The sequence below is a fragment of the Chanos chanos genome, chromosome 8 (genome assembly GCF_902362185.1).
Source record: "Chanos chanos chromosome 8, fChaCha1.1, whole genome shotgun sequence".
Classification (NCBI taxonomy): Eukaryota; Metazoa; Chordata; class Actinopteri; order Gonorynchiformes; family Chanidae; genus Chanos; species Chanos chanos.
The window spans coordinates 29,479,010-29,505,021 of record NC_044502.1 but is presented as its reverse complement, the minus strand read 5'-3'; the positions used below and the strand labels follow the sequence as shown (position 1 = coordinate 29,505,021).

The window sequence follows — 26,012 nt, the reverse complement described above, 5'->3', positions numbered from 1 at the left end:
CAGATGCTCCAAAATGAGAGAATGAGTATCTATAAACCATCACTCTTTCTTTTTCGGTTGTCTCTGATAACACACACACGCACACACACACACACAGGTATGCGCAGGCACATATATTAGTTATTTAGCATACTTTTTGTTGTACCTGGTATATATTAGCTTAATGAAACTTTACCTTCATATACGCCTACTCACTATACATTTTCACCCACACACATGTATACACCTACTCATTATACATTTTCACCCACACAAAAACACATGCACACACATGCGTTAGTTACTTTTTCTGTTGTCTCTAGAAGAACTTTATAGAACAGTGTGGTTAAACTGTGAAGAAGTGTAAAGTGTGAAGACCTGTTACCATGGCAATGATTTTTTTTAGAGATATGTATGCCAGCGGCTTATGTCTGACTTTGTTCGTGTTCTCTCGGATTCTGTCAGTGTGCCAAAATCACTGCTTTAGGCGTTTTCGACCATGGTTTGAATCCTACAAACATTTACTCTTAAAAAAAAACAAACACCTATGTGTGTGTGTGTGTGTGTGTGTGTGTGTGTGTGCGCGTGTGTGTGTATATGAACAGTGTGTGGCTGCGACCTGGCCCATTCTGGATTCTTCCAGAAGAACGGCGAGTTCATCTGTACGGAGGACTACCAGCGTCTCTATGGGACCAAGTGTGATAGCTGTGGGAACTTCATCACAGGAGAGGTGGTGTCCGCGCTGGATCGCTCCTATCACCCAGAATGCTTTGTCTGCAGCATGTGCAGGTAAGGTGCTCATCGTGGTCCGTTTATTTTATTTTATTTTAATTTATTGGGCTGACAACGAAATTCATTAACAGTAAATGAAATATGTCAAAAAAAAACAAAAAAACAAAAAAAGTTTTGCTTCTAAGAAGGCTTGTGCTTTAGTTTTGAATCTCTGTTTGAGGGACATTGATTTTATGATGTAAATAAAGATCATTTCTATAAGAGATTGGTGTTAGATATGGCTTCTTGCTCCTTGTGGAGCTAGATCATCTTTAAAAGGGGAATAGTGTTTTAGAATTTGCCCTAAAAGGTTTTTTTTATTGGCCTTTTTTCAATTAGGTTTTTTTCCCCTCAGGGCTTTTTAGTTACATATTACAGTATTATGAAAAATGAAAGTTTGTAAGGCAACCTTGGACCTATGTTTCCAACCACAGGTTTTATTACACATTTTACCTCTCTTTCAGACACACACACACACACACACACACAAACACAGAGACAAACCTATAGAATCCGCCTACTTGTTACACAGAGAACATCCACACTTTTGAGGAACATGTTGTTATGCAGGGATACACAAGCACAGTCAATATATTAGCCCTCTTTAATGAAAATCCTTTGGTGTTGAAACCCTTTTGGTGCTTGCTGTCAGAGCAGACAGTCAAAATGTTCACTTTGTCCAAAATCATCCCAGAGCCCCATGTAGAGATGGCACCACACTGCAGCACCTCTCCACTACTTTTAAAATCTGTTAGAAAGTCCTAGTTAAAGAAGCTGGAGGAGTATTTAAAGAAAGAGCATTAGACTACAGAATGTCTGTGGATTGTCTCCGGATGCCTGCAGACAGAGCTCTGTGCTGGGCCAAAGAGAGCATTTTAAATACTTCCTGAATAGTTTGTGGTGTGGAGTGTCTCATGCTCTAACTTGCCCTCTCAGCCTAAATTTTTGAAGTCAACAGCCCACTTATTTTCAGGCGAGAAACTAAGAAATTCCTCACTAAAAAAAAAAAAAAAAAAAAAAAGGATGAAGTTAATCACATTGTTATCTTAATTGCATATGCCTAATCAAATCCAACTTTATGCCAAAAAAAAGGAAAAAAAAAATCAGTCTAATTCTGTAACTGGTGATATGGAATAATTAGCCTCAGCTGCACAGACTTGGCTGGAGACAGATGTCAGAGACTAATAATGAAAGGAGAATATTATTTGGTGCATTTAGTTCAAAGAAATTGGTCAGTGCGTAGCCTCCTTCTCAGTTCTTCATTCACACCTGTGTTCTGTGTTGTGGTCCAGGGGTAAACACATTACAGTTCTTGTTTAAGAGGTTTCTGCACAGCCTTGGGAAGTCAAGTCTGCCCTTTGTGGAGAATATGGACTTTCTTATGTACCTGGCAGGATTAAAAAATAGCTTGCGCACACAGTCGATGCTAAAGTTGAAAAACGCGTGTGTGTTTGGGGCTTAGGACGTTACTGTGAGCTGGTGTGTGTGTAAAACTGTTGTATCTTGCCTTGTCACAGGAGGCCGTTCCCGATTGGAGACAGGGTGGTTTTCTGTGGAAAGAAATGTGTGTGTCAACAGTGTTCACACACCCTGGTCAACACCAATGAACCCGTGAAGATCCACGGACCCAGCTGTAAGCCCAGTCATACCACTCTGTCCTTCCACTTTGTGTCTCTTTCTAGATTACAGCTGTTTCAACTTCCCTGTTACGTTTATTCATTCTTGTTTTGTTAATGCTTCATAACATTAGACACATGTAACATGTAAAGAGTACTAACATTCTCACCATGTATGTGAGTTTGTTGAGGGCTTTTCAGAAATTCAGAGTCCATTTTGCTAGGTTTTCTTTCTTTCTTTCTTTTTTCATTAGAAAAAAATTGAAATCTAGTGATCCCTCCTGTCATTTTCACAGAACGTATGTCCTTAGGCTAATAGAGTATCTTTAGTAAATATCTGGCTTCACACTCTATTTCAGTCCATGTTAGGAGTTAAAGGCAGGCTATGAGGTCAGTCATGTGTGTAGAGAAAAACCATTTCTCTCTTGCTCTGAAACCCTCATGTCGAATCAGATTTATTTCTTCTTAAAGTTAACAGGTGACCTGAGAAGTTAAGACTTTTCTAAGTCCGATGTTAAGAACTTTAAAAAAAAAAACGAACAAAAAAACCCATGTCTTTCTCGAAACAGCGTTTAATTCGTGAGCGTGTGGAGGACACTTGACAGCACCTCTCCTGTCGCTGTCTGCAGGAGAGGTGCTGAAATGTTTGCTGAATGTCATGATTTCATTAAGCTAATATATGCCAGTCTAAACGCCTGTAGTTTAACATCCCAGAAAAGAGTATTTAAATTTCATGGTTCTATGTCATATCTAGGTATGCTAATTATATAAAACAGGATTACCTTGAGTTTGAATCTATTTGTGGCTTAGTTTCAGCAAATTAAGACTTGGCATGCAATAAGGAAATTGTGATTTTGCATGAAGGTGATGGGGGGGGGGAAATGTAGCTGAACAGCATCTCCAGTGTTTGCCTTTGCTCTGTACCTCATACCTGTTTACTGAGCTCAGAAACAGGTTCCTAGCCAGAAAATCTGACAGTGCATGATCAGCAAGAAGTGATATATTTGTTTATTCTTTGCCAGCGTTGTTATGACAGATGAGAGTTGGTTTGCACCCTCTGATTTATCTGTTTATCAAAGAGTCTCCAAGAGCAGAGAGAAAACACAGCTTCCTGAGGTTGTGTGGGCATATATTTTCACCTGAAACAGGCAGCTGTGGAAAAAAACTGACTGGCTACTTTAGATATAGATGAATGAACACTGGGAGGGATTGGGAACACAAACAACTCTAAATTAGGACAAATAACATCATGACCTTTTCTTGGACAAGTTCCCACAACCTCCTCATCTTCTATCATAACTCTCTCTAATGTCCTTCATCTTCACAGAGACATACAATTACCTGTCCACAAACCTCTCTCTAACACTCCATCTAAGAGTTTGGTCCTGCCCTACTTTTTACTGCTTTAATAGTCTAATAGTCTCTGAAGTCTTTGAGTTACGGTTTTGTAGAGGACAAATATGTGTGATTTTCCCGCTTTTGTCTGATATCCGCCCCTTTCGGTCCTCTTTCTGTTTCCTGCTCATTTATTCTCTATCTCTTTCCCCCTCTCTTTAACACACATACACACACACACTCTCAGATTGTGCAGGCTGTAAGGAGGAGATAAGGCACGGACAGTCCCTGCTGGCCCTTGAGAAACAGTGGCATGTCAGCTGCTTCAAATGCCATACCTGTGGAACCATACTGACGGGAGAATACATCAGCAAGTAGGTTCAAATGGACACACGTCAACTCCTTACACTGTCATGTGTACCTGTCATCTGGTTCCTCCAGACTGTTCCCATTGTTAGCCAAACTCACACTTTTTAACTCCGCTAATCAAGGGGATGACTTGAATCAGTATTAACTTGATTTTAATTCAATCAATCAAGGGTGATTATATAAATCTGTTATATTGGAGTTAAACAGAATAAATGTAATTTTTTTTCTTTTTTGGAAGCACTCTGTGTGCCACCGTATCAATAGCTCTGTTAAGTGTCATTTTGTCAGAACTAAGTGTGAGTATTCCTGATCTTTAACCCAATAACATTCAGGTCGCGTCATTAACCCGGATGTGCCTTTCTAACAGGGATGGGATTCCATACTGCGAGACGGACTACCACAATCAGTTTGGGATCAGATGTGAGTCCTGCCACAGATACATCAGTGGGCGAGTGCTAGAGGTCAGTATGCCTAAACAAACACACACACACATCTCTGCACCCCGACACGGCGACTCAAGGAAAGATTTTGCTTGGTCACGTAAAAAAAAAAAAAAATTCCGCGCGAATCCGTCGAGAAATCCAATATTCTGCTGACTCACTTTACCTTATTGAAATTCAAGTCCTTTTTTTTTTCCTCTCGTCTGTATTTTTTCCCCATGTTTTTAATAAATGATGGTTTTGTGCAGAAGCTGATGTAGTGCTGATTGGCCTTTTGTCGTGGTGCAGTGCACAAAAAAAGAAAGAAAGAAAAAAAAAAAAAAAAAACCCTCTCGAGCTGCCAGATGCTCTCCCTGTACTCCTTCAGGCCTTTTTGGCAAACAAATTTCAGCAGCTTGGAAGTAGTTTGGGTTAGTAATATTTTTAGCAATTTAATCATATCGCCTTTTTCTAAAACAGTCCCTAACAAATGTAACCCTTTCCGATCTTTGCATTTGTTCATCCCTTTCCATCTCTTGCTGTCTGTCAATGAGACTCTCTCTCTCATCCTCTGACAGCTGCCCCTTTTCCTCTCAGGTGGCACCTGAGGTTTTCTGTACGCATCTTCAGTTAGAGTCAGTGTGACTGTACAGGGAATTTGTACAACTGAAGCGCAGTGAGGCATCTGTGTCATTTACAATTCTAGTTAAAGCGCGTGGAACGTGGTTCTGCTATTTTTTTTCTTTATTATTATCTACTGAAAGTCTCTTCATGCTTTAAGGTTGGAGATACATAAACGCTTGATTTAGAGTCTTACCGATCATAACTGAAGAGCTTTTGAATCATGACGAATGCACTGCACAGTGGAGTAGCAAACTCACCTGACCTAGCGTGCTTCCGTGGTAAATCAGATGAAACCAACCTGGTATCATTTTGCATCAATAAACGTCAGTTTCAATGTGGTTTCTGTGTATGTTAGCACTGGATGGTAACACAAATGAGTGCTGTTGCAAACTACAAATCAATACTGAAAGTGCTGAGCGTGGGACACTAAGTGTATTCAGAGAGCGGAGCGTTTAACCTGCCATAAATAGGACGCGCATCACAATTTGCTGTCACCATCACTGAACATGAACCCTTCCTGACTGTTCCCAGACCTACCGATAATGGAACTGAAGACTTGGAGAGATCCGTACTTATCCATAAAGGAGTGGTGTAATGGCAGATTAAAACCCACCTCGTCAATACACTGTCACAATGTCTTTACAATGCAAATTACAGTTTTTAATGTGTAAGCAGAACATAAGCAAAATGTGTCCCTGCACCACAGAGTATGGAACTGGACTAATATATTCCAGACAGTTCTCTAGCCCGTTTGTGACACACCACATTTTAATTTAAGTCATTTTTTTGTCAGGATAGTTAAGTACATGCATATAAAGAGTAAAAACTCAGATTGCTTCATGAAACACACTATGTGAGACAGCAATCTAAGAAGACATCTAGACTAAGGACCGTTAAAAAGAAGACAGCATCACATGGTTAAAGGGTTTTTTTAATGGATTTAAATGTGGTTTTTTTTGTTTGTTTGTTTTTTTTTGTGGTTTTAATTAGGTTAAATCTGGCATCATCTGCCCAGAGAAACTCTTAAACATCTGTCTGGTCTCCATGCACTTTAATTGACCAGCCTTAAAACCAATTTTCCATTTTGTATAAAATTTTCCCAAAGGCTCAAACTTGTAAAGTGGCATTCATAGGTAAAGCATTGGATCTTTTTTGCCAGTGTTCTGAGTAACCACCTGCATGTCATTCCCTGTGGCCTTTTTCAGACTCTGAACATAGTTTAAGTGTGAAAAATGAAAAGTTTTGAAAGGCACAGCTGGTGCATGCAGAATGTAGTCAGAACTGACTAATTTCACTCATAATTGTATAATTGATCTTAGAGCATGGAATCAGAAAGAGCAGACAAAATATCACCATTGCAGCCAACGTTTTGTGCCTTGGAAATAAGTGTCTGTTTTCTTGGTTTTCCTTCGCATTGAAAATGTGCTTTTTTTTTCAGCCTCTCCACAGCTATTACCCAATTTTTCTGTCACATTGGTCTCTTAATGTATTCACAATACCATCTCAGTTCACATTTTGTACACTCTCTCTCTCTCTCTCTCTCTCTCCCTCTCTCTCTCTCTCTCTCTCTCTCTCCCTCCCTCTCTCTCTCTCTCTCTCTCTCTCTCTCTCCCCCGCTCTCTCTCTCTCTTTCTTTCTATCTCTCTCTCTCTCTCTCTCTTTCTCTCTCTCTCTCTCTCTCTCTCTCTCCCTCCCGCAGGCGGGTGGAAAGCACTACCACCCCACCTGTGCCCGTTGTGCTCACTGTCATATGATGTTTACTGAAGGAGAGGAGATGTATCTCACAGGTGAGTGGTACCTGCTCGGTGCCTAGACTGCATGTACACGTGTATGCAGGCACACACGCACGCTCGTATACACATACCACGTTGAACATTCAAAGACTTGAGGAAAGGTTGAGATCTGAAACGCTGATTTCTTTAGTGATAAGACTCCTCTGTGATAAGACTTCATGCGAGGCATATCTTGTGATGCAATTGACCACATCCTGGGTTCCGTGGATGTTTTAGGTCTAGCAACCTCAGACACCCTCACCAGGGTGACCCAGACATGGAGATGAGGCCCAGCCAGCCCCGAGGTAGCGTTCCAGACATGCACGGATCACACCTCTCAGTCTATGGTCATTTTCAGGCTCCCTCTGTTGCGTCTGTCGTGTCTTGATTACCTTCACTTTAGCTCCAGGGCTGTCCTTCAGACTGAAGACCTTTAGTCTTACGGTCCAGCTGCTCACCATGACCTTGGTTCATTAGACAGTCCTGTTAGCCTCATCTTTCCAACAGACAAGGTTTGGGTGTCTCTGGATAGGGTGTGACCACAGACCTAAGAATAGTTGAACCACAGCACAGATACAGACAAACAGGTGACGAAATCACAGAAGCTTAAAGTCTGTCACACTACAGTTTTTTAAACATGAATGATGTGTACAGTAAAAGAATAATCCCTCTGAATGAGTTACGCAATATATTGAATTGTTGCGGTATTTAATCAAGTAAGCACATTAAATTCACCTTCTTTAGTTACGTCTTTGTCATTCAGGCTCATTCACCACACAGTCCTGCTGCACTGCACTCCAGAGCTAATGTTACCGTAAACTGGCATTGTGGAATAATAGGCCAATATGAACAACACAGTTAACAAACACATCTGTTATTGCCTGGTAATCCGTCATTATACACATCTGTCATTGGCTGGTAGCCATGTGTCTGAGGCACAGAAGTGAATGTACTCTGGGTGGATACAGATGAAATAATGCGTTAACCAATATTAAATAAGAGGAGAGACAGGACAGCCTGCATCACGTTTACTGACGGAGAGAAGAATCCTACTCTGCCGGTTATTCATCCGTTACCAAGCCCTGTACTTAACAAACTGACAACCAAGTTACAGTCTTGTCAGCAGATTCAGTCGACAACGCTCAGTGCATTTACACCATCAGACCAGTGTTTAAAGATGAGTGAAGATGAAGGGGTTCAGAGCACCCTCTGCTGGCAACATTGTGTATTGATGAATTAAACAATACTTCTAAGTCCCCATCTCCACTTCATGCAATTTTTAGTCAGTTTTATCAGCAGAATTTCTACTAGTACAGATATATATATATATTTCAGGCCTTGTTTTCTTACTACAGCCTTCTATCTTGACTCAGCATGATTGGTGCAGTGGTTTCAGGGGACCCAGTCTAGGTCGGCCTCTGGCCTCCAGCTTTGTGCTTTCCAGAGGAGACCTGTTCCAGCCCTGGACTGTGGCTTTGTGGCTCTGACTGGGCAGGGCAGGTGCTTGGATTAGTTAAAGCCCCTACAGATCACTGCTTGCCTTCCCATACCTGCAAATAGGTCCCTGCCTTCCAGTACTGCAGCAGCTGGTACAAGTAACCTTAAATTTAATCATTCACGAGTAGCCACCGATGCATCCATGAAGGCCTGCCTGTGTTTTCCTCTGGTGAAAACACATGAAGAAAATTCATCTTTGTTTGTTTGTTTGTCTGTTATACATGTGTGTATGGGCATTTTAGAGAGAGCGAGAAAGAGCCGGTAAGAGAATTATAACCCTTGGAGCTCAGTAGCAGTGGTATGATCTGTGGTTCTCTCTGGCTGATTTGATATGTGGGAGTTGTTAAAAAGTGCTGATCCCGCCAGCTCGTACGTTTGATCACGCTGTCACATACAGGCCGTGAATACTGATTCCTAAAGGTGGGACTCTCACAGACGGAGAGGCTACAGAGTGCCCTTTCACCATACACTCACATTACCCTCATTTAGAGCTTCACTTTCATTCTTCCTGTATGTCTGTGTGTAGGATCAGAGGTGTGGCACCCTGTATGTAAGCAGTCAGCACGGATGGAGAAAAAGCTCAGAGTAAGTTTCCAAACAATAGTCATTTTTTTTGTTTGCTTATTTTTGTTTTTTGTAATTTTTGTTTTTTGTTTTTTGTAATTTTTGTATACTTTTATTTCTGAATAAATTTTGAATTTATATAACGAGGCTGTGAAACTATAGATGTGGTTATAATGCATTGTGTAAGGAGCAGTCATGGCACTTACTGAATTTGTATGTTTGTGTCTGTCCAGGTCAGACGCATCTCAGAGACCTCCATCTCCCCTCCAGGCTCCAGCATCGGCTCCCCAAACCGTGTCATTTGTGTGAGTTGACACAGACACAAACACAGGAATACACATACACACCTGCTGTGTTCTATAATGCCTGTCTACATAACACACACACATATGTGTGTGTGTGTGTGTGTATATATATATATATATATATATATATATATATATATATATATATATATATATATATATCTTTTACTTGTGTTCATTTGTGGTCAGTTCCGTGTGCATTGTGGGTCAATGGCAACAGTTTGCTTGTTAATAATGAATCTATTGGTTTATGTGTTAAGTGGGCAAGTGTGTAGTCTTTAATCATCACTGTCTTTTGGTTGCTTCTAAGCTTGTTTATTCAGGTGTATGGGCGGATGGGTATTTTGTTTGACCTGGATCCCTGCCAGTCTTTTTAAAGTGTTAGAATTGTTGACCTCTGTCACTCTATCGTTCATACACTGGTGTTAGTAGAAATTCTGCTGATGTAATTATGAAAAACTGCATGACATAATTACATAGGAAGAGACTTGGCTCCTTAACTTCATTTAGCACATCCAGCTGGATTTGCTAACAGGACAAGAAGTTGCTTGCCAGTTTGTTAAACCCAGGGTAGACTAACTGGGTGACTTACTGACTATGAAGTGACAAAGAGGGCAAATGACAAAGTACATGACCACAATGAACTAACTTTCCAAGCAAGCAACTTTGCAGTGAGAGCAGTCCACCAGGAATGAGTAGTCTCCTATCTAATGGGGGAATAATATTGACTGAACTTGTAGATTCTACTAGCATGTCAGCCGCACAATTTACTGTTTATTTTGAGAGAGATATTTTGAAATAAATCAATTTTTAAATGTGATTATGAAATTGGGAGTTTAAGTTTGAGTGCCTTTATGCATGTGTGGCTTGCTTTTGTCTTCATTTACTGGGCATCACTGTCTTCTCCCGAGAGCAAAGCCAATAACAGAAGCTGATCATCCTTTTAAAAAAAAAAAAAAAAAAGCTTCTGTTAACCACAAGCTTTCTCTCTGTTTCTCACTCGCTATTCTCTCCTGTCTGTGTGTTTCTGTGCTGTTCTATGTCTTCTTTCCAGGCCAAAGTGGAAAGCGAGATCCTAAATTATAAAGATCTGGCTGCTCTTCCAAAGAATAAAACCATTTATGATGTGCAGAGGCCAGATCTGATTCCTTATGAACCCTATCACAAGTTCTGCTCTGATGACAGGCTAGATCGCTACGGCTACGGGGAGGTACTGAGACATAGCGCCCACTTTACCCGGTCTGATTCCCAACCTGCCCTACTCTTACACCTGTCTCCTCACCCCCCCCCTCTCTCTCTCTCTTCTCTCTCTCTCTCTCTCTCTCTCTCTCTCTGCTGGGTATCTCTGCAACTGCACACTTTTGCCAACATTGCGATCATCTCTTCTGTGGTTACATTTTGAGTCTGTGGATGCATGGATGGATGGATGGATGGATGGTTGGAAGGATAGATGGATGGATGGATGGATGGGTCATTCTTTGTTCTACTACATCTGCTGTGAAATATGGCAGTCTGAAAACACTTGTTGTCCCAGATGTTTCATGTTTCTCACACACACACACACACTGCACACACAAACACTGCACACACAAACACCGCACACACACATTTATATTTATTCTTGGTGATATTTTCTTCATTTATTTGTTTTTACTTTTCCCTCTTCTCCTTTACCTGAGCAGTCTCTGGAAACTCTGTCTCCATATTCTCAGGTAATTATGAAAAAGCTGTTTTGAAGGGTAGAGTCAGTGGAGAATTGGCCTGTCTTTAGTAAACAAAGTCAAATGAAGTCAAATGAAAAAAGAGCACATGACGTCACAGGGGCAGTCATGGGATCTTATCTTGGAAGTCAGTCGCATGTTTGGTTCCACTGAAAACAATGAACACAAATCTTAGTTTGTCATCTTCTGCTTCTGTCACTTGGCTTCTGTGCTTTAACATTCCCATCGATCTGAAAATCACTATCTTCAGATTTACAAGCATGGTGGCAGACGGCAGATATCAACAGAGTGCCTGCAAAGCTGGATGAATGTATCATTCAGAGCTGGTGAACAGAGGATATGTTTCAGGTCTGCGTCTGGTTAGATCTGTCAAGTTTTGGTGATCTCCAGTCATAGAGGAAATGCTGTTGTTGTTACTTGTGAAACTCTTCAGTGTTCACTAAAGATCTCTGAGGAGGAAAGAAACAAGTCGTACAGCTGTTATAGTTTGAAACTTGGTTAGGTATGAACCTAATACCACGCAGCTCTCGGGTGATCAGTCTGATAATGCGGATTTCACATCAAGTGCTCTGTGATTCTGGAACTTACCTGAAAATGTCTGAGGAAAAAAAAAACAGCTCAGCTAAGCTGAATTAACTTAAAAAAATTTTTAGTCAGCTCATTTTGAATTGATAGTTTGTGAGTTAAATACACTAAGACATAACTTATTCTAACTTAAAATCTTGAGAAAAAAAGTCACTTTGCCCAGTCACTCACAAAACATCTTAACAATGAGTCATTTTAAAAATTCTTTTTATTGTTTCATATATTTATATATAGAACAGCTAGGCCTAGGGCTAAGTCGGAAGCACATCAGAAAACTGTTAACAAAGTGCAGAGGAAAAACGATGGATTGTGACACGCCTATAACTGACCCTGTTTTTGTCAACAGTTGATGTTAATTTTGTTGAGAATGGTCATTGTTTAGTCACATAAGATTCACTGACTTTTCTTTATGTGTTGTGAAATACTAACAAGTTCTTTACCTTAGTCTGTTCCAAAGAAAAATCTCAGGAATGAGTAGTCTCCCATCTAATGGGGGAGAAATATCGATTGCACTTCTGTTCCAAAGAAAAATCTCAGTTTTTTTTCCCTCAGATTTTTCCCCTTAGATTTTTCTGTTCCTGTTAGGTTGTTGAGCAGGTGATTGATGTACAGGCTATGAGTTGACAGTTGGTGTAGGCGACAGTTATTATACAGATTACCTGCTGTCGTCATCTTGACAGGATATCTACGACACCATGGACTTCAGGCACCAACGTTCTTCCAGTCCTGGCTCCATTGACTCGCCCAGTTATGGCCGACAGGGCATGTCCCCAACTGTCCCACATTCCCCTCAGCTCTACTACCACTCCGGTGAGTCCCCGCAAATCCCACCAAGACAGCAACTGCCAAGGGACCACCATAACCACACACTTACTCAGGGGGACACTGCCAAATGCGCTTTCTTCTTCCCCCGAGCACAGTCAGTTACCTTTGCTTTAGGCAAGCACTTTTGGCTGATGGACACGACATTGTCTTAGGGTCACTCCACCTAGCTCTGTGTAGCATGAGAGGCCATCTGTTCTCTGTGACCCAGTCCACTCCAGTAGGACCACGTACAGACCTTGGAGTTACAGCCTACATGCTATCACGGTGACGTCTCGCTCAGTGGACTTCGTACACATGTCCTAAACATGTCTTCATATATGTGATTTATGGGGTCTGTGTGTGGTGTACTCTGGTGGATGGCCTCTGCTGTCACTCACTCATTTACTAACATGATGTTCATCCACTGTCTGACAGCAAGTTTCAAACATGAGGGACATCAGCCCTTTTTAGGTCACAGTCATTTGTACAAACTCAACACAAATGGAGCTGATCTAATTGAAATGCTGCTGTTGATGTGTGTTCATTCATTTTTGTTTTATTCCGATGCTGTCTGTCATGCTGTGATTTAATCATCCCCAGTATGCCCGATGACTGTTTTAATAGCTATTATATTTTGTTTAACTACTGTCATGGGTATATTAAAAAAAAAAAAAAAAAAGAACAGACAGTACGATACAGCATAACGTCATTAACTGCATTTTTCTTTCACCATTTGATCAGCATTATTATTATTTTTTTATGCAACCATGTACAGTATGAATTTAATCAGGATTGCTAAATTTATACTGTTCCTGACTGCTTAATCTTTGAATGCCATTGTTATTGGTTATGAGATGGGAGGGGGCGGGATCAAACCTGAACTCATGCTCATGCTCTGGTGTCTGTGGCTGTGATTGGTTCTGGGCTGACTGCAGGCACTGAGAGTGGCAGGAGTTCTCCCTATTACAGTCAGCTTGACACCAAGTCCAACTGGTCCCACACCTGCCAAGCACCTAAGCATTTTCACGTGCCAGGTAGGCTTTTCTCCTCATCGTTCTGTATGCCTCTGGCCTTTCCTTTCACCCACTCTGTCTCATTTACCCCATTCACTTATCACTGAATCTCACTGATTCTGATTATGAAAATGGAAGTAGCCTAATCAGAAATCCTTATCGTCTTTTCTGATTACATCTCCTCTGTTCTGTCACGCGATACTGTTTCCACTCATTAAAAAGGCTGTCCGCATCATTATCTTCAGTCTCTTCACACATAAGGCCAGTATCTTCAACACATTAACCCCTCAACAGTGATATAGACTGACTTAGGTACTAACTCCTCAATGTGCAATCAGTACATTTTGCATTGGAAATGTGGGTAACCCTTTAGGGATCATGTGTTAGTCACTAATATGTTCCTAATACATGTCTGTCAAAGTGCCCAATAAGGTGTGCATTAAGTATGATTAATCATTTAATAAGCTTGTTTTCCTGTCCTCCTTGAATAGTTCATTATACAGATAAGTGTTAGGTATTAGGGTATATTAATGAAAGTGCTCAGTTCCTCAGTTCAGACTTCCCACAGGCAGTGGACACATTAATCTGCTCGGATGATGTATGACAAAGGATTTGTGAGTTGAAACGTTACTTAGAGACAGAGAAAGCGGGGGATCTGATATGATACTGATGGTATTGAAAAGGTGTTGGATTCCTGGCACCATGGATTTGTGCTGGGAGGGGTGGGGGTGTAAGGGGGGGGGGGGCTTTTAATCCTCTTTTCAGTCCTTTCATCCTTCCTCTGCTGCCTTCATACCTCCCTTTTTCAACAGCTGAGAGTAAACTGACACCAGTTCACAATATTACCACAGCAGATTTCTGCTGCGCATATACTGTAGATAATATTTAAATAACTGACAGGGTCCTGTTCTGCTACTCAGTGAACAGTCCAAAATGTAAAGAAATTTTCTAGAAATCAGAAAATCTATCAGAACACAGAGGAGAATATGACAAATAAGAACTGTGTAGAACTGTTGGATGTTTACTTCTTGTCTTTTTAGCACTGTCTTTTACCTTCTCTTCCTGTCTTATCCTCTCTCTCTTTCTTTCTCTCTCTCTCTCTCTCTCTCTCTCTGCCTTCTCAGCCACATGGGAACCTAACATCTATCGGAAAGCCCCCATCTATAAGAGACATGGTATAAATGTTTAGTTTGCTTATATCATAGTAGCAATTGGTGCAAAATTTTATCAGCATGTTATATAACAAACTAGACCATCTTTGAAAGAGGTTACTGAAGTATTCTGACTTTAGTAATGTGCCGACCATCAAAGCTACATGACTTGTGTCTGTGTGATTTTTATGTAGACAGTAACATCAGACAAAAGTGACCGACACATCTCATTAATGCATTTTGAGTTGGAAATAATCTTAGCTGCCATACTCAGGCTCCTGACTGCTGAACAAGGAGTGAAATATTGCAGAAACCATTTAGATATTGCTAATATTGCTGAAGGATTACAGTGTCTCATTGTCATTATTTTCTCATTGTGAAATGAATCTGCTTTTATGTCCCATACTCCTGGTCCAAAAAAAAAAATCCAGATATATCCAGAGATATATTTTGTGGGAAACTGTGCTGGCTTTTCTCAGGGTTTTATCCCCATGTCAGTCAATAATCATACACCTGTACCTGTACCTGACTACCAGAGTGTTTGTCAGTCATCTGGAGGAATCAAAGCTATTCATAATGAAGAGGGGTGTGTGTGTGTGTGTGTGTGTGTGTGTGTGGTAAAATCAACACAGATCAGCCAGTAACAGTTTAACACTACTTCTGAACTGTGTGTGTTCTCTGAATTCTATATATTGTGGCAACTTCGCCACAGGCTGAAGAGAAGTTGATTTGTCTGCATTTTAAAGAACAAGACTGTGCTCTAATGTGTGTGTTAGCCCTGTCACTCTCAGTATTCCCTCTCTCATTTTTCATTCTCTCTCCTGGTATATTCATTTTCCCTCCTTCTCCTGGTCTGCTTTACTGTCCTGGGTGATCCGTTTTCTGTAAGTACCTCACTAGTCCTACATATCTCAGGAGTTGATGTGATCCATCCGCATGTCCAGCACAGAGATGCACTAATCCGGTCCCTGCTAAATTTCATATCAACCAGACAGTCATTGTTTCCAGTTGGCAGATGAGTAAACATACCTGCCTCCCAGTTAAAAATCATAATTATCATAATTATCAAAAATCATAATCATAATTAAGAGAGGGAGGAAATGAAACAGCAGGTCCCAGGGGGCTGGATTTGGGCACCCTTTGTATGGAGGAGTCACATAATTCACTGCTTGCTGCATGAAACATATTGAATAAATAAGCGAAAAGCAAAAGAAAGGAACAAACTGTTAATAACTTAGGATGGATTTTTGACCACTGTCATTGTGTTCCTGAAAGATGTCTTGTTTTCTGCTTGTTTATGATCATTCTCTATGAACGTCAGAAGATGAAGGATATTGGCCATTTTATCTTTTTTTTAAGTACACTAATAAGTGAATTCTGAAATTCTGAATTCTGTGTTTGGCTGAAGAACACACACACGCCTCTTTTTTTCGGGTAAAAATCAGCATCTAAGTGAGAGTAAGCTAAAAATGAAATGCAGCAAGACCTTGGCCGTCTTGGGACTGGGTTTGCACACCTCTGATGTAAATCATATAACAAAGTTCATCTGAATGACAGTGAGAAACGCCAGAAACCCCACCCCCAACCCTCACCCACACCCCACCGACCCCCATAATCCCACTCATGTGTTCTGGTTTCACATACTGTCAAGGTCACGGGTTTTAATAAAATACACAGTCTCTCTCTCTTTCCGTGCTCAGGTGAGTGAGTTCAGTAAACTGAATAGGAGTCGGTCTCCTCCTTTGTCAAACTTAGCTGTTCAACACAGACAGCATCTCCACAGGAAAAACAATTCGCTCTCTCGTAGTTTACGCTTCTGCCGATCGCTTCAAGGTCATTGTCATTTTCCTCTTAGAATGACTCATGTGAGTCATCCTTCTTTTCTTTCATTTGATGAAAAAAATACTTTTTTTTCACCCACAGACGATTATGAATATGAAGCAATGAAGAGCAAAGCTAGTGAGGTCATTCTCCAGGCCTCCCATTTCTCCTCGTACTCCTCTGATCATTACCAACACTCTGAGTCTGACTACTACCATTATACCAGCTCCCCTAAAGGTACTGTAGTACTGTCTGACTACTATTATACCAGCTCCCCTAAAGGTACTGTAGTACTGTCTGACTACCATTATACCAGCTCCCCTAAAGGTACTGTAGTACTGTCTGACTACTATTATACCGGCTCCCCTAAAGGTACTGTAATACTGTCTGACCACTACCATTATACCAGCTCCTCTAAAGGTACTGTAATACTGTCTGACCACTACCATTATACCAGCTCCTCTAAAGGTACTGTAATACTGTCTGACTACCATTATACCAGCTCCCCTAAAGGTACTGTAATACTGTCTGACTACCATTATACCAGCTCCCCTAAAGGTACTGTAATACTGTCTGACCACTACCATTATACCAGCTCCTCTAAAGGTTCTGTAATACTGTCTGACTACCATTATACCAGCTCCCCTAAAGGTACTGTAGTACTGTCTGACTACCATTATACCAGCTCCCCTAAAGGTACTGTAATACTGTCTGACCACTACCATTATACCAGCTCCTCTAAAGGTACTGTAATACTGTCTGACTACCATTATACCAGCTCCCCTAAAGGTACTGTAATACTGTCTGACCACTACCATTATACCAGCTCCCCTAAAGGTACTGTAGTACTGTCTGACTACTATTATACCAGCTCCCCTAAAGGTACTGTAGTACTGTCTGACTACCATTATACCAGCTCCCCTAAAGGTACTGTAGTACTGTCTGACTACTATTATACCGGCTCCCCTAAAGGTACTGTAGTACTGTCTGACTACTACCATTATACCATCGCCCCTAAAGGTACTGTAGTACTGTCTGACTACTATTATACCAGCTCCCCTAAAGGTACTGTAGTACTGTCTGACTACCATTATACCAGCTCCCCTAAAGGTACTGTAATACTGTCTGACTACTATTATACCAGCTCCCCTAAAGGTACTGTGGTACTGTCTGACTACCATTATACCAGCTCCCCTAAAGGTACTGTAGTACTGTCTGACTACTACCATTATACCATCGCCCCTAAAGGTACTGTAGTACTGTCTGACTACTATTATACCAGCTCCCCTAAAGGTACTGTAATACTGTCTGACTACCATTATACCAGCTCCCCTAAAGGTACTGTAGTACTGTCTGACCACCATTATACTAGGTACTGGTACTGTAATACTGTCTGACCACTACCATTCTACCAGCTCCTCTAAAGGTACTGTAGTACTGTCTGACTACCATTATACCAGCTCCCCTAAAGGTACTGTAATACTGTCTGACCACTACCATTATACCAGCTCCCCTAAAGGTACTGTAGTACTGTCTGACCACCATTATACCAGCTCCTCTAAAGGTACTGTAGTACTGTCTGATTACCATTATACCAGCTCCCCTAAAGGTACTGTAGTACTGTCTGACCACTACCATTATACCATCTCCCCTAAAGGTACTGTAGTACTGTCTAGCCTGGAGTCTCAATGCCTAACTGACAAGACATTAAAAAAAAACATGTTTAGATCTGCTCATTCATGCGAAGCATTATGATTTTATCAATATTACACGAGCCTTTCTTTAAATTTGATTTCTTTTCTTTTCCCTTCTTTCAGTTCCTCGGGCGCGGAGGTTCTCCTCAGGTGGAGAAGAGGATGGATGGAACCAGAACTTTAACAGAGTATGGCGCTTTAGTTCTTTCATTTCTTTTTTTGTCTCATTGCTTTTAGTCTCTTTATATCAGTCTTCTTTGTCTCAATATGTAACCTTGACAACATTAAAAGTCACTAAAATTACACAAATCTTTCTGTTCTCTCTCTCTCTCTCTCTCTCTCTCCCTCCCCTCCCTGTAACAGAGTGGGATTGGTAGGATGATTCTGAAGGAGGAGTTGAAAGCTAGATCTGGTTCCTATGACAACCATCCTTGGGCGAGCCCCCGTACCTCCCGCCGCAGCAGCAAAGAAGCCCTTCACAACTTGAGTTACAGCAACACCATAAACGGCTGTGAGCACCTCATTCTCTTGTCACACTAAACACACACTTCACACTCAACGTGTAACTATCAGTAAACCAATATAAGTTTCCTCTGGGACCATTTATGGGAGATAGAGGTCTTTGGTCACATGATTTGTCACTGCAATGACAACCTCACTTTTTGAACCGTGGTCAACAAGGTATCACTGAAGGGTCCTGAGAGGACCAGCTGTTGCCTTAGGTCATGTTATACCATGTTAATAACACCATTATAGATATGTACAAGCTGGACTTGTATCTAAATTATTGTCGTTTCTCTCTCAAAGGATTCCATCTACTTGATTTGCTAGGTGGCGAGTAACATAGCTGCTTTCTATATGCTTATGAGACTGGACACAGCAGTATGTCTTCTTTTTCTGCCACTGGTGCTTATTTTGGTTGAAACAAAAAAAAAAGAACAGAGCTTTATCTGATTTAGTGTGCGGTTTGACTGTGCCTACGAGGAGGCAGGTGTCTGTGGTGCTAGCTTTAAGGTGCAAATGCTCTGGGTTAAGAACACAGAGAGGTATGAGTCAGAAAGAGCCCACACAAACTGACAAGAACGCTACATGTTGTGAGAACAGACCTGAAATAACTAGACGTTTTTGGACAAGCAACAACGGGGCTCAAATCTACCATCTGTCTTTGCTAGAATATTCTTTGAACCTTTGTCCCATTTTTTTGTCTGAGATGAATGCATGATGGCAGCTAAGCCACCTTAGTATTGTTATCATGTTCATAACTTTTGGTGAACATTGAAACGCTGTGAATTCAGCTCCCTTGGGGGTTTCCATTTAAGTATGTGAGAGAGTACTGTATGGAAAGCTTTTGGGGTTAATTGGTCTGAACTACTGTGTTTGTTTGTGTCAGACTGGTTTTAGGACGCTTTTAGGAGGGATTAATGTTGATCCGTTGGCTCACAGCAGCATGGGAATACTGAATGAGTGGCCAGTCGTGCATCTGTGTGTGTGTGTGTGTGTGTGTGTGTGTGTGCGCGCGCTTGCATAAGTGGATTGAGTAACCAATGTGTCTAGTGGTGGGATTCTCTCTCTCTCTCTCTCTCTCTCTCTCTGTGTTGAAAGGGAACTTAGGAATCACAGTCAGGGGTTTTCCCCCAGGCTCCACTGTTGGATTTTAACTGTGGGGTGGAGTGGATTTTAAACCCCTCACCACCCCAGCGTCACCTCCACTGCACGGCCCAGACCATGACTCCTGACTTATTGTTTGGGGTTAACTGTGCCAGGGTGGGGGGTAGGGAGTGGGGTAATGAGACATTTTGGTGGGACAAAGAAATATCAAATGGTGGTGTTCAAGGGTATCCTTCCCATCGAGAACAATTTTTATATATTAACACTTTGGAAAGAGTAACATGTCTGCTTGGCCTCCTGCAAGATCAACACCTGCACAGCTACCCTATTTCAAATCTATATACAGATAAACATGAATGCAAATTCATTTTAATACATAAATTGTCAAACGCAACTACTCTTTTCTCCCCATCTCTCTCAAAGACTCAGAACACAGTCTAGCTGGCTAACAATCAGATATGTAAGACTGAGACCCTGTAAGTCTCAGCAGCACACTTCCCTTACTGCTGTCTTAGAATTTGATCCCACTCAACTAAACAGTTTAAACATTTCATTTAAAAAAAGTGTCACTTTAAGAGATTTTATAATTAGCTTGGCTAAAGCAGACTGTCTGCAGAAAAAAGTGCACACTTGCAGAACAAAGTACTAGGGTCTTACTCACAGGAAAGCAATTAAGAACAACACGCGCGCGCACGCATATGCATATGCATGTGCGTACACATACACACACACACACACACACACACACACAAACACACACACACACACACACACTGATATACTGTAGTTCCACATATTGTACACATATACATGGCAATCTCAGGCAATGTAATATAATATAATGTAATATGACATGATATAGTAGAATATATAATCTACCGCATGTGTGTATGTGCATGCATCTGTCTCTTTGTATGTGTGTGTGTGTGTGTGTGTGTGTGTGTATCTGCGTCTGAGTTTCTGCATTCACCCTATTCCTGTCTACTGTGCCCCTCCTGTTTGACTAATAAGAGAGAGAGGGAGTGGCAGTTCTGCCTGTTTTCTGTATTCTTTCATTTCTCTCCATCTCAGAGAATGTCATAATGAAAACATACACTTGACCTCAGTGTTTACCTTTAGATTTTGAAGCCATTTTCATTCAACTGATGTGAACATTTAAGATGTTGATATTTCTCTTTAACATTGTTATGAAAGTTTCCTATATGTGTGGGAGGGTGATTCTTTGTGTAGATGAGATTGCTTTTCTGTCTTTCAGTGTCAGTTTCTGTGTGCATAGGTTTATGTTTTCCTGAGAAGTTTTTTTTTCTGAGGAATGTGTTGGTTTCTGTTCTTTTTGGTACAGCAAATGCAAAAGTTGATTATACAAAACACTATCATCAATCTCTGTCTTGTATACCTTTCCAATCTTTCCCTTAACATTGTTGTTCTCTCTCTCTCCCTCTCTCTCTCTCTCTCTCTCTCCCTCTCTCCTCTCCTCTCCTACAGCTCCCAAATCACACTACAGTGCAGACAGTGGTGAGTCTTGTACTTCTCTCTCTGTTGAATGCAGTGGTGTGATACAGACAGACCTCTGCCACTGACCAACCGCACTCATAGCATCTGGCCAATGAGTCAAAACCATTTCTTTCATTCAGTCAACCAGTAATCTATTCTTCTACGTTCTTTCACTCTATCTGTTCATTCTCATCTTTCTTTGTGGGAGAACAAAGTGGATTTGGGAAGAGAGAAGATGCATTGTTTTCTTGGGAACAAACACGTTACTGTCCAAGTCTTTACAGTGCATGAGAACATTGCATGAAACAGATGCTATTGCCTAATATACTTTCTGCAAGCTAATGTGTGGTCAAAACATCTCATACTTCATCCTGTCTCCTCTCTGCTTTGCACCAAGGGGACCTTTCACGTTAGACACACTTTCATTGTTTTGTATTTGGCTCCCCCTGCTGTTTCCATGCTGCACGTGCATCTTCATGTTGCTGCAGTGCACAGAGAACTGAAGTTCAGCATTCCCAGTCTGAACATACTGCCCCTGTTCTCCCACAGATTCTCTCATCTCCAGGTCGGCCTCTTTACCGGGTTACAGCAAGACCAGGCTGAACAGGGTAAGACCCCCAAAGAGTTCTGCAATTCGGATGGGTGTATGGCTTAGAGGATGGACAAATTGTGGATTACAACTCCTCGACATCACGAACTTGCACCACTGTTTTCTCCTCTCTCTCTCTCTCTCTCTCTCTCTCTCTCTCTCTCTCTCTCTCTCTCTCGCCAGCCTCAGAGTGCAGATTATTTCCAGTATGACAGAACCAATGCAGTGAACTGCGGATACAGAGGTAGACAGTTATTTGTAATGGATATACAGTATATATAAAATATGCATAGAACTATGAACATGGTCTTAGCCCCATATCTGGTTTAGTATTCAGTGAATTTTTTACACATTCGGGCATTAAGGGTGAATTCCCTTTCAGAGAAGGTCCTTCTCCCCACCTTCTCCCCGCCACTCTTTTACTCTGTGAATTCAAGCGGACAAAACAAGTATTAATCTGCTCCCCTGACTGAGGTTGCTCTCCTTAGACCAGGTCACAGAAATGAATAGCCAGTGAAAAGATGTGATCAGATGTCACTGCATGTGGAATTACTTAACAATACCTAAACATGGAACCGTATGAAGTTGATTTGGACAAATGGAATTAGCCTGGGGAGGTGATTGGGGGTGGGGGTGGGGAGGGATGTTATAAAATTTCTTAACTGGATTTTGTCATCATTGGTTAATATCCCTTTGTGACAAAACATCAAAAGCACTCAAATCTAATTCCCACTTCATGGTTCGTGTGTGTGTGTGTGTGTGTGTGTGTTTTTTTCAGAGTACAAGGTAAGAGTCGATTTTTTAAAGAAGTCTGATGAAACATGCTGGTTCACGATGTGAGACTCGTCAGTGAGACTCGACGCTGAGGAAGTGAGGTTCACCGAGGACAGATGTGCTGCGTGCCGCTCAGGACTTGTCATCCACCGCCCATGCTGTCTGAGGCAGGGCATGTTTCCTGTGACCGGACCTAGAGGAAGAGAGAGCTTCCCAGGGCTAGAGGATCAGAAAGGCGTATAGGCGTTTCTGTGGAGTCGTTAACCTTGAGCCCACTCACCTGGAAATGATGCTAAAGGAAACAGAGAGGCTTGAGAGTAGCTCAGTGATAGATGTGTGGATGTAACGTCCTCCTGATAGGTTAGCTCGTGATGTGACCTGCTTTTAGCCAGGGACACGAGTGTGAGTTCACGACAGAAGGCTACTGGAAAGTTATCTATGATACTGCGTGTGTGTGTGTGTGTATGTATCTATGATACTCTGTGTGTGTGTGTGTGTGTGTGTGTGTGTGTATGATACTGTGTGTGTGTGTGTGTGTGTGTGTGTGTATCTATGATACTGTGTGTGTGTGTGTATCTATGATACTGTGTGTGTGTGTGTGTGTGTGTGTATCTATGATACCGTATTCAGTATAATAGATAACTTTCCAGAGTACAGAGTACAGTGCTCCACAGTACTCTGGCTATCCTCATGTAAATCCAACTTCATCTCTGTTTATTGATCTCAGCCTCTTGTGCTTACTCTAGATATACCCATATGAAGCACTCGTAATCTCCATTAGAGGGTGCAACCAACTGCCAAATGACGTTGATAGGGCAAGACTGGAGGTAAGCAACAGACCTGTAGGAATTTATGAGGATGTTTTGGTAGTAGTTACAAACACCCAAGTACATTTCAGTGTGGTCAAAAGACGAGACCAACAAAAGACAGTGCCTGTTGCTCCAAAGTGCTCCAACCCCTTTTCACTGTTTACATCTGAATCACCCTCTAAAATGTAATAAATTGATTTCTAATGAGTTGTTTGCTTGTCACAAGTTTATATGAGAGCTGCAGAGGTTCATGCGATGTTCGCTCTGTACTTTTCAGAGACACTTATCTCCTGAGGAGTTCTACCAGGTTTTTGGGATGACGATGGCGGAGTTTGACCAGCTGGCACTGTGGAAGAGAAACGAGCTGAAGAAGCAAGTTAGGTTGTTCTAAGGGCTTAATGAACCAGACATGTTTGAATACCTTGATTTACCCTGAACACAGCGGAAGAAGAGAAAGAACCATGAAACTAGCATTTAGCAACCTCTGAAAGTGACTGATATATGGCTCCTACTGAACATTCTGTGTAAACATTACATCATAACAAAGGTCTTTTATCACTTCTGAAGCTCTCTTTCATTTTATGTTTAGTTGAGGGCTTTTCTACTGTCATAGCATGGGGTGACACACCTTCAGGTTCTTGGATATTGCCTTATCTTATAAACTAGCAGTTTGGTGAACACCAGCAACTGTTTGAACAAAATATAGATATCGTTCTACTTGCTTTGTTGGAATGTCAAGATGAATAGCTATGTGATTGGATTCTTTGACAGACGAAGATTGTTTTAGAGAAGAACAACAGCTATGGTGTGTTCATAAAGAATGCTAGTGGAGTCCAGTAAATGGTTTGATGAGACTGCTAACATATAATATGCTTAACAAATGATGAGTGCATCACGAACCAAAGTAAAATATTTTTCTGTAGCCCACATCAGAACATGCTCTCAGTTTCAACTTCTTTGTTGGTTTGTTCTTTTTAAGATAGAGGTGTCAGTGATGCTAAACTTAATTTCTTTGAGCAAAACATTAGTTAAGAGTAATATAGCTAAATAACTCTGCAGTGAGATTTTTTTTTTTTTTTTTTTGTAAAAGAAATGTAATATCAACAAAGAATTTCTCAAATTAAAACGAATATGTGACATAATTGATGTATATATTATCAGAACAACTGTTTTGATGTTTCTCAATATTTAATGCTCGGCTTCTGGTACGTGTTCTGAGACTAGAGAGGTATTTTCACAGAAGAAAAGGGTTGAGTTTTTTCTGTTGTAATTGTGCCTTTATTTGCTTGTGAGAAATCACTTTTTTAATGGCTGTTATTTTTCTTCATTTCATCAGTAATTTGACACGACGTTATAACGCAAGTAACCCTAACTCTTATCTTTTACAAACTGAGAAACTGTAAATTATTATGATTTGAATGTCAGTTTCAATGATTGAAAAGGGGCCAGGTTTTTATTGGGACAAACCAACATTGATTTTTTTTTTTTTTTTGAGTGAGAAGGAAAAAATGAAAGGGAACACTGAAATTGGTAATGGTTTTGAAAAGAACAAAATTTTTGACAGTGAGGAAGAGGACAGAGGATGTGCGAATGAATTACAGTGAATTGTTGCAGTAAAGTGTCTTGACTGAATTTGTACGGGGGAGCAAGATGAATTCATTTTTGTATGAATCGTAGAGATGAGCTGCTAGCAGGCAGACTAGGTCAGAATTCTATTCCGTTCACATCAACAGATGAAAAAGATGCCAGTTAAGAAAGGCGATGTTTGAATTTGTCTTTTTAGGACCTGCAGCAGGAGCGGTCAATGTGCAGCCACAGGTCATGTCTTTGTATTGCAGTATTTAAGTTCTCTTACTGTAGGATTACTGCATAGCCTTTAAAGAGGACACAAACTGTGACATTTCTTTTTTAATAGTACCTTTTATTATTATTATATAGGCGACAATCTGTAACTCAGTTGTTTACTGAGTTTGGCAGCAAGGCCGCTTAACAAATTGCGTATTGACACATGTTTTGATTTAAATAAAAGACTTTTTGTGGTGAAACTGTGTATGTCACTTCTCTTGAAGGTAACACATTATGTAACCAACTGTGTAAATCAGATTTATAAGCTATGCCTCATTCATTTCCTTCTTCTGGACTGATCAGTGGACTGAAAAGACTATAGCCACTGTGTCTTGTCACCTATGAAATATCCTTCAGTCCGCTTTGGAAGTAAGGGGATGAATATGTGTCCTCAAATGATGCAACACATTAGAATGCTTTGAGTTCAGCAGACACAAAAAAGGACGAAAAGAAAAATCCAATACAGGGGAAAAATTTCCAACTACTGCATGATTAAAATGTAATTGTAAGTATCTGATTAGTTACCTTGATTAAATATGTTTTTAGGTGTTTGGGTATAAAGTAAACCGTCAGTTTGGTGAGGACTGTTCACCTGTTAGGATAATTGCCAAATAGGCAGATCATTTCACATTGACTGCAGGTGTAAAGGCACACAGTTAGTCGGTTAGCAGTTAGCCGGCTATTCTAGTTTGCTGGAAGAATTAACAAGTGTCACACTGTCCCCCTGAAGGCAGTAAGTCGCTATATAAATTAAGGGGTAGAGTGTGGACCTAATACTCCCCCTACAGTAAACTGTCGACAGGCACTAGGACCCTGGATTTCATATTGGGCAGTTGCTCACACTGCCTCTGAG

General features: G+C 41.0%; 1 protein-coding gene across 1 annotated transcript in view; it reads left to right on the top strand.

Moving 5' to 3' along the window:
- LOC115819548 (actin-binding LIM protein 3-like) overlaps nucleotides 1–23,705 on the top strand; it is a 41,427-nt gene extending 17,722 nt beyond the window's left edge. The window contains exons 4-24 of the mRNA XM_030783056.1: nucleotides 585–768; nucleotides 2,268–2,383; nucleotides 3,949–4,075; nucleotides 4,438–4,531; nucleotides 6,813–6,900; nucleotides 8,909–8,967; nucleotides 9,180–9,251; nucleotides 10,306–10,461; nucleotides 10,934–10,963; nucleotides 12,238–12,367; nucleotides 13,297–13,395; nucleotides 14,499–14,549; nucleotides 16,449–16,583; nucleotides 18,164–18,228; nucleotides 18,404–18,551; nucleotides 21,134–21,163; nucleotides 21,692–21,750; nucleotides 21,915–21,975; nucleotides 22,510–22,517; nucleotides 23,252–23,332; nucleotides 23,592–23,705. Coding sequence (XP_030638916.1) covers nucleotides 585–768; nucleotides 2,268–2,383; nucleotides 3,949–4,075; nucleotides 4,438–4,531; nucleotides 6,813–6,900; nucleotides 8,909–8,967; nucleotides 9,180–9,251; nucleotides 10,306–10,461; nucleotides 10,934–10,963; nucleotides 12,238–12,367; nucleotides 13,297–13,395; nucleotides 14,499–14,549; nucleotides 16,449–16,583; nucleotides 18,164–18,228; nucleotides 18,404–18,551; nucleotides 21,134–21,163; nucleotides 21,692–21,750; nucleotides 21,915–21,975; nucleotides 22,510–22,517; nucleotides 23,252–23,332; nucleotides 23,592–23,705 — 1,907 coding nt within the window. The remainder of the gene's footprint in view (nucleotides 1–584; nucleotides 769–2,267; nucleotides 2,384–3,948; nucleotides 4,076–4,437; nucleotides 4,532–6,812; nucleotides 6,901–8,908; nucleotides 8,968–9,179; nucleotides 9,252–10,305; nucleotides 10,462–10,933; nucleotides 10,964–12,237; nucleotides 12,368–13,296; nucleotides 13,396–14,498; nucleotides 14,550–16,448; nucleotides 16,584–18,163; nucleotides 18,229–18,403; nucleotides 18,552–21,133; nucleotides 21,164–21,691; nucleotides 21,751–21,914; nucleotides 21,976–22,509; nucleotides 22,518–23,251; nucleotides 23,333–23,591) is intronic.
- The last annotated feature ends 2,307 nt before the right edge of the window (nucleotides 23,706–26,012 follow it).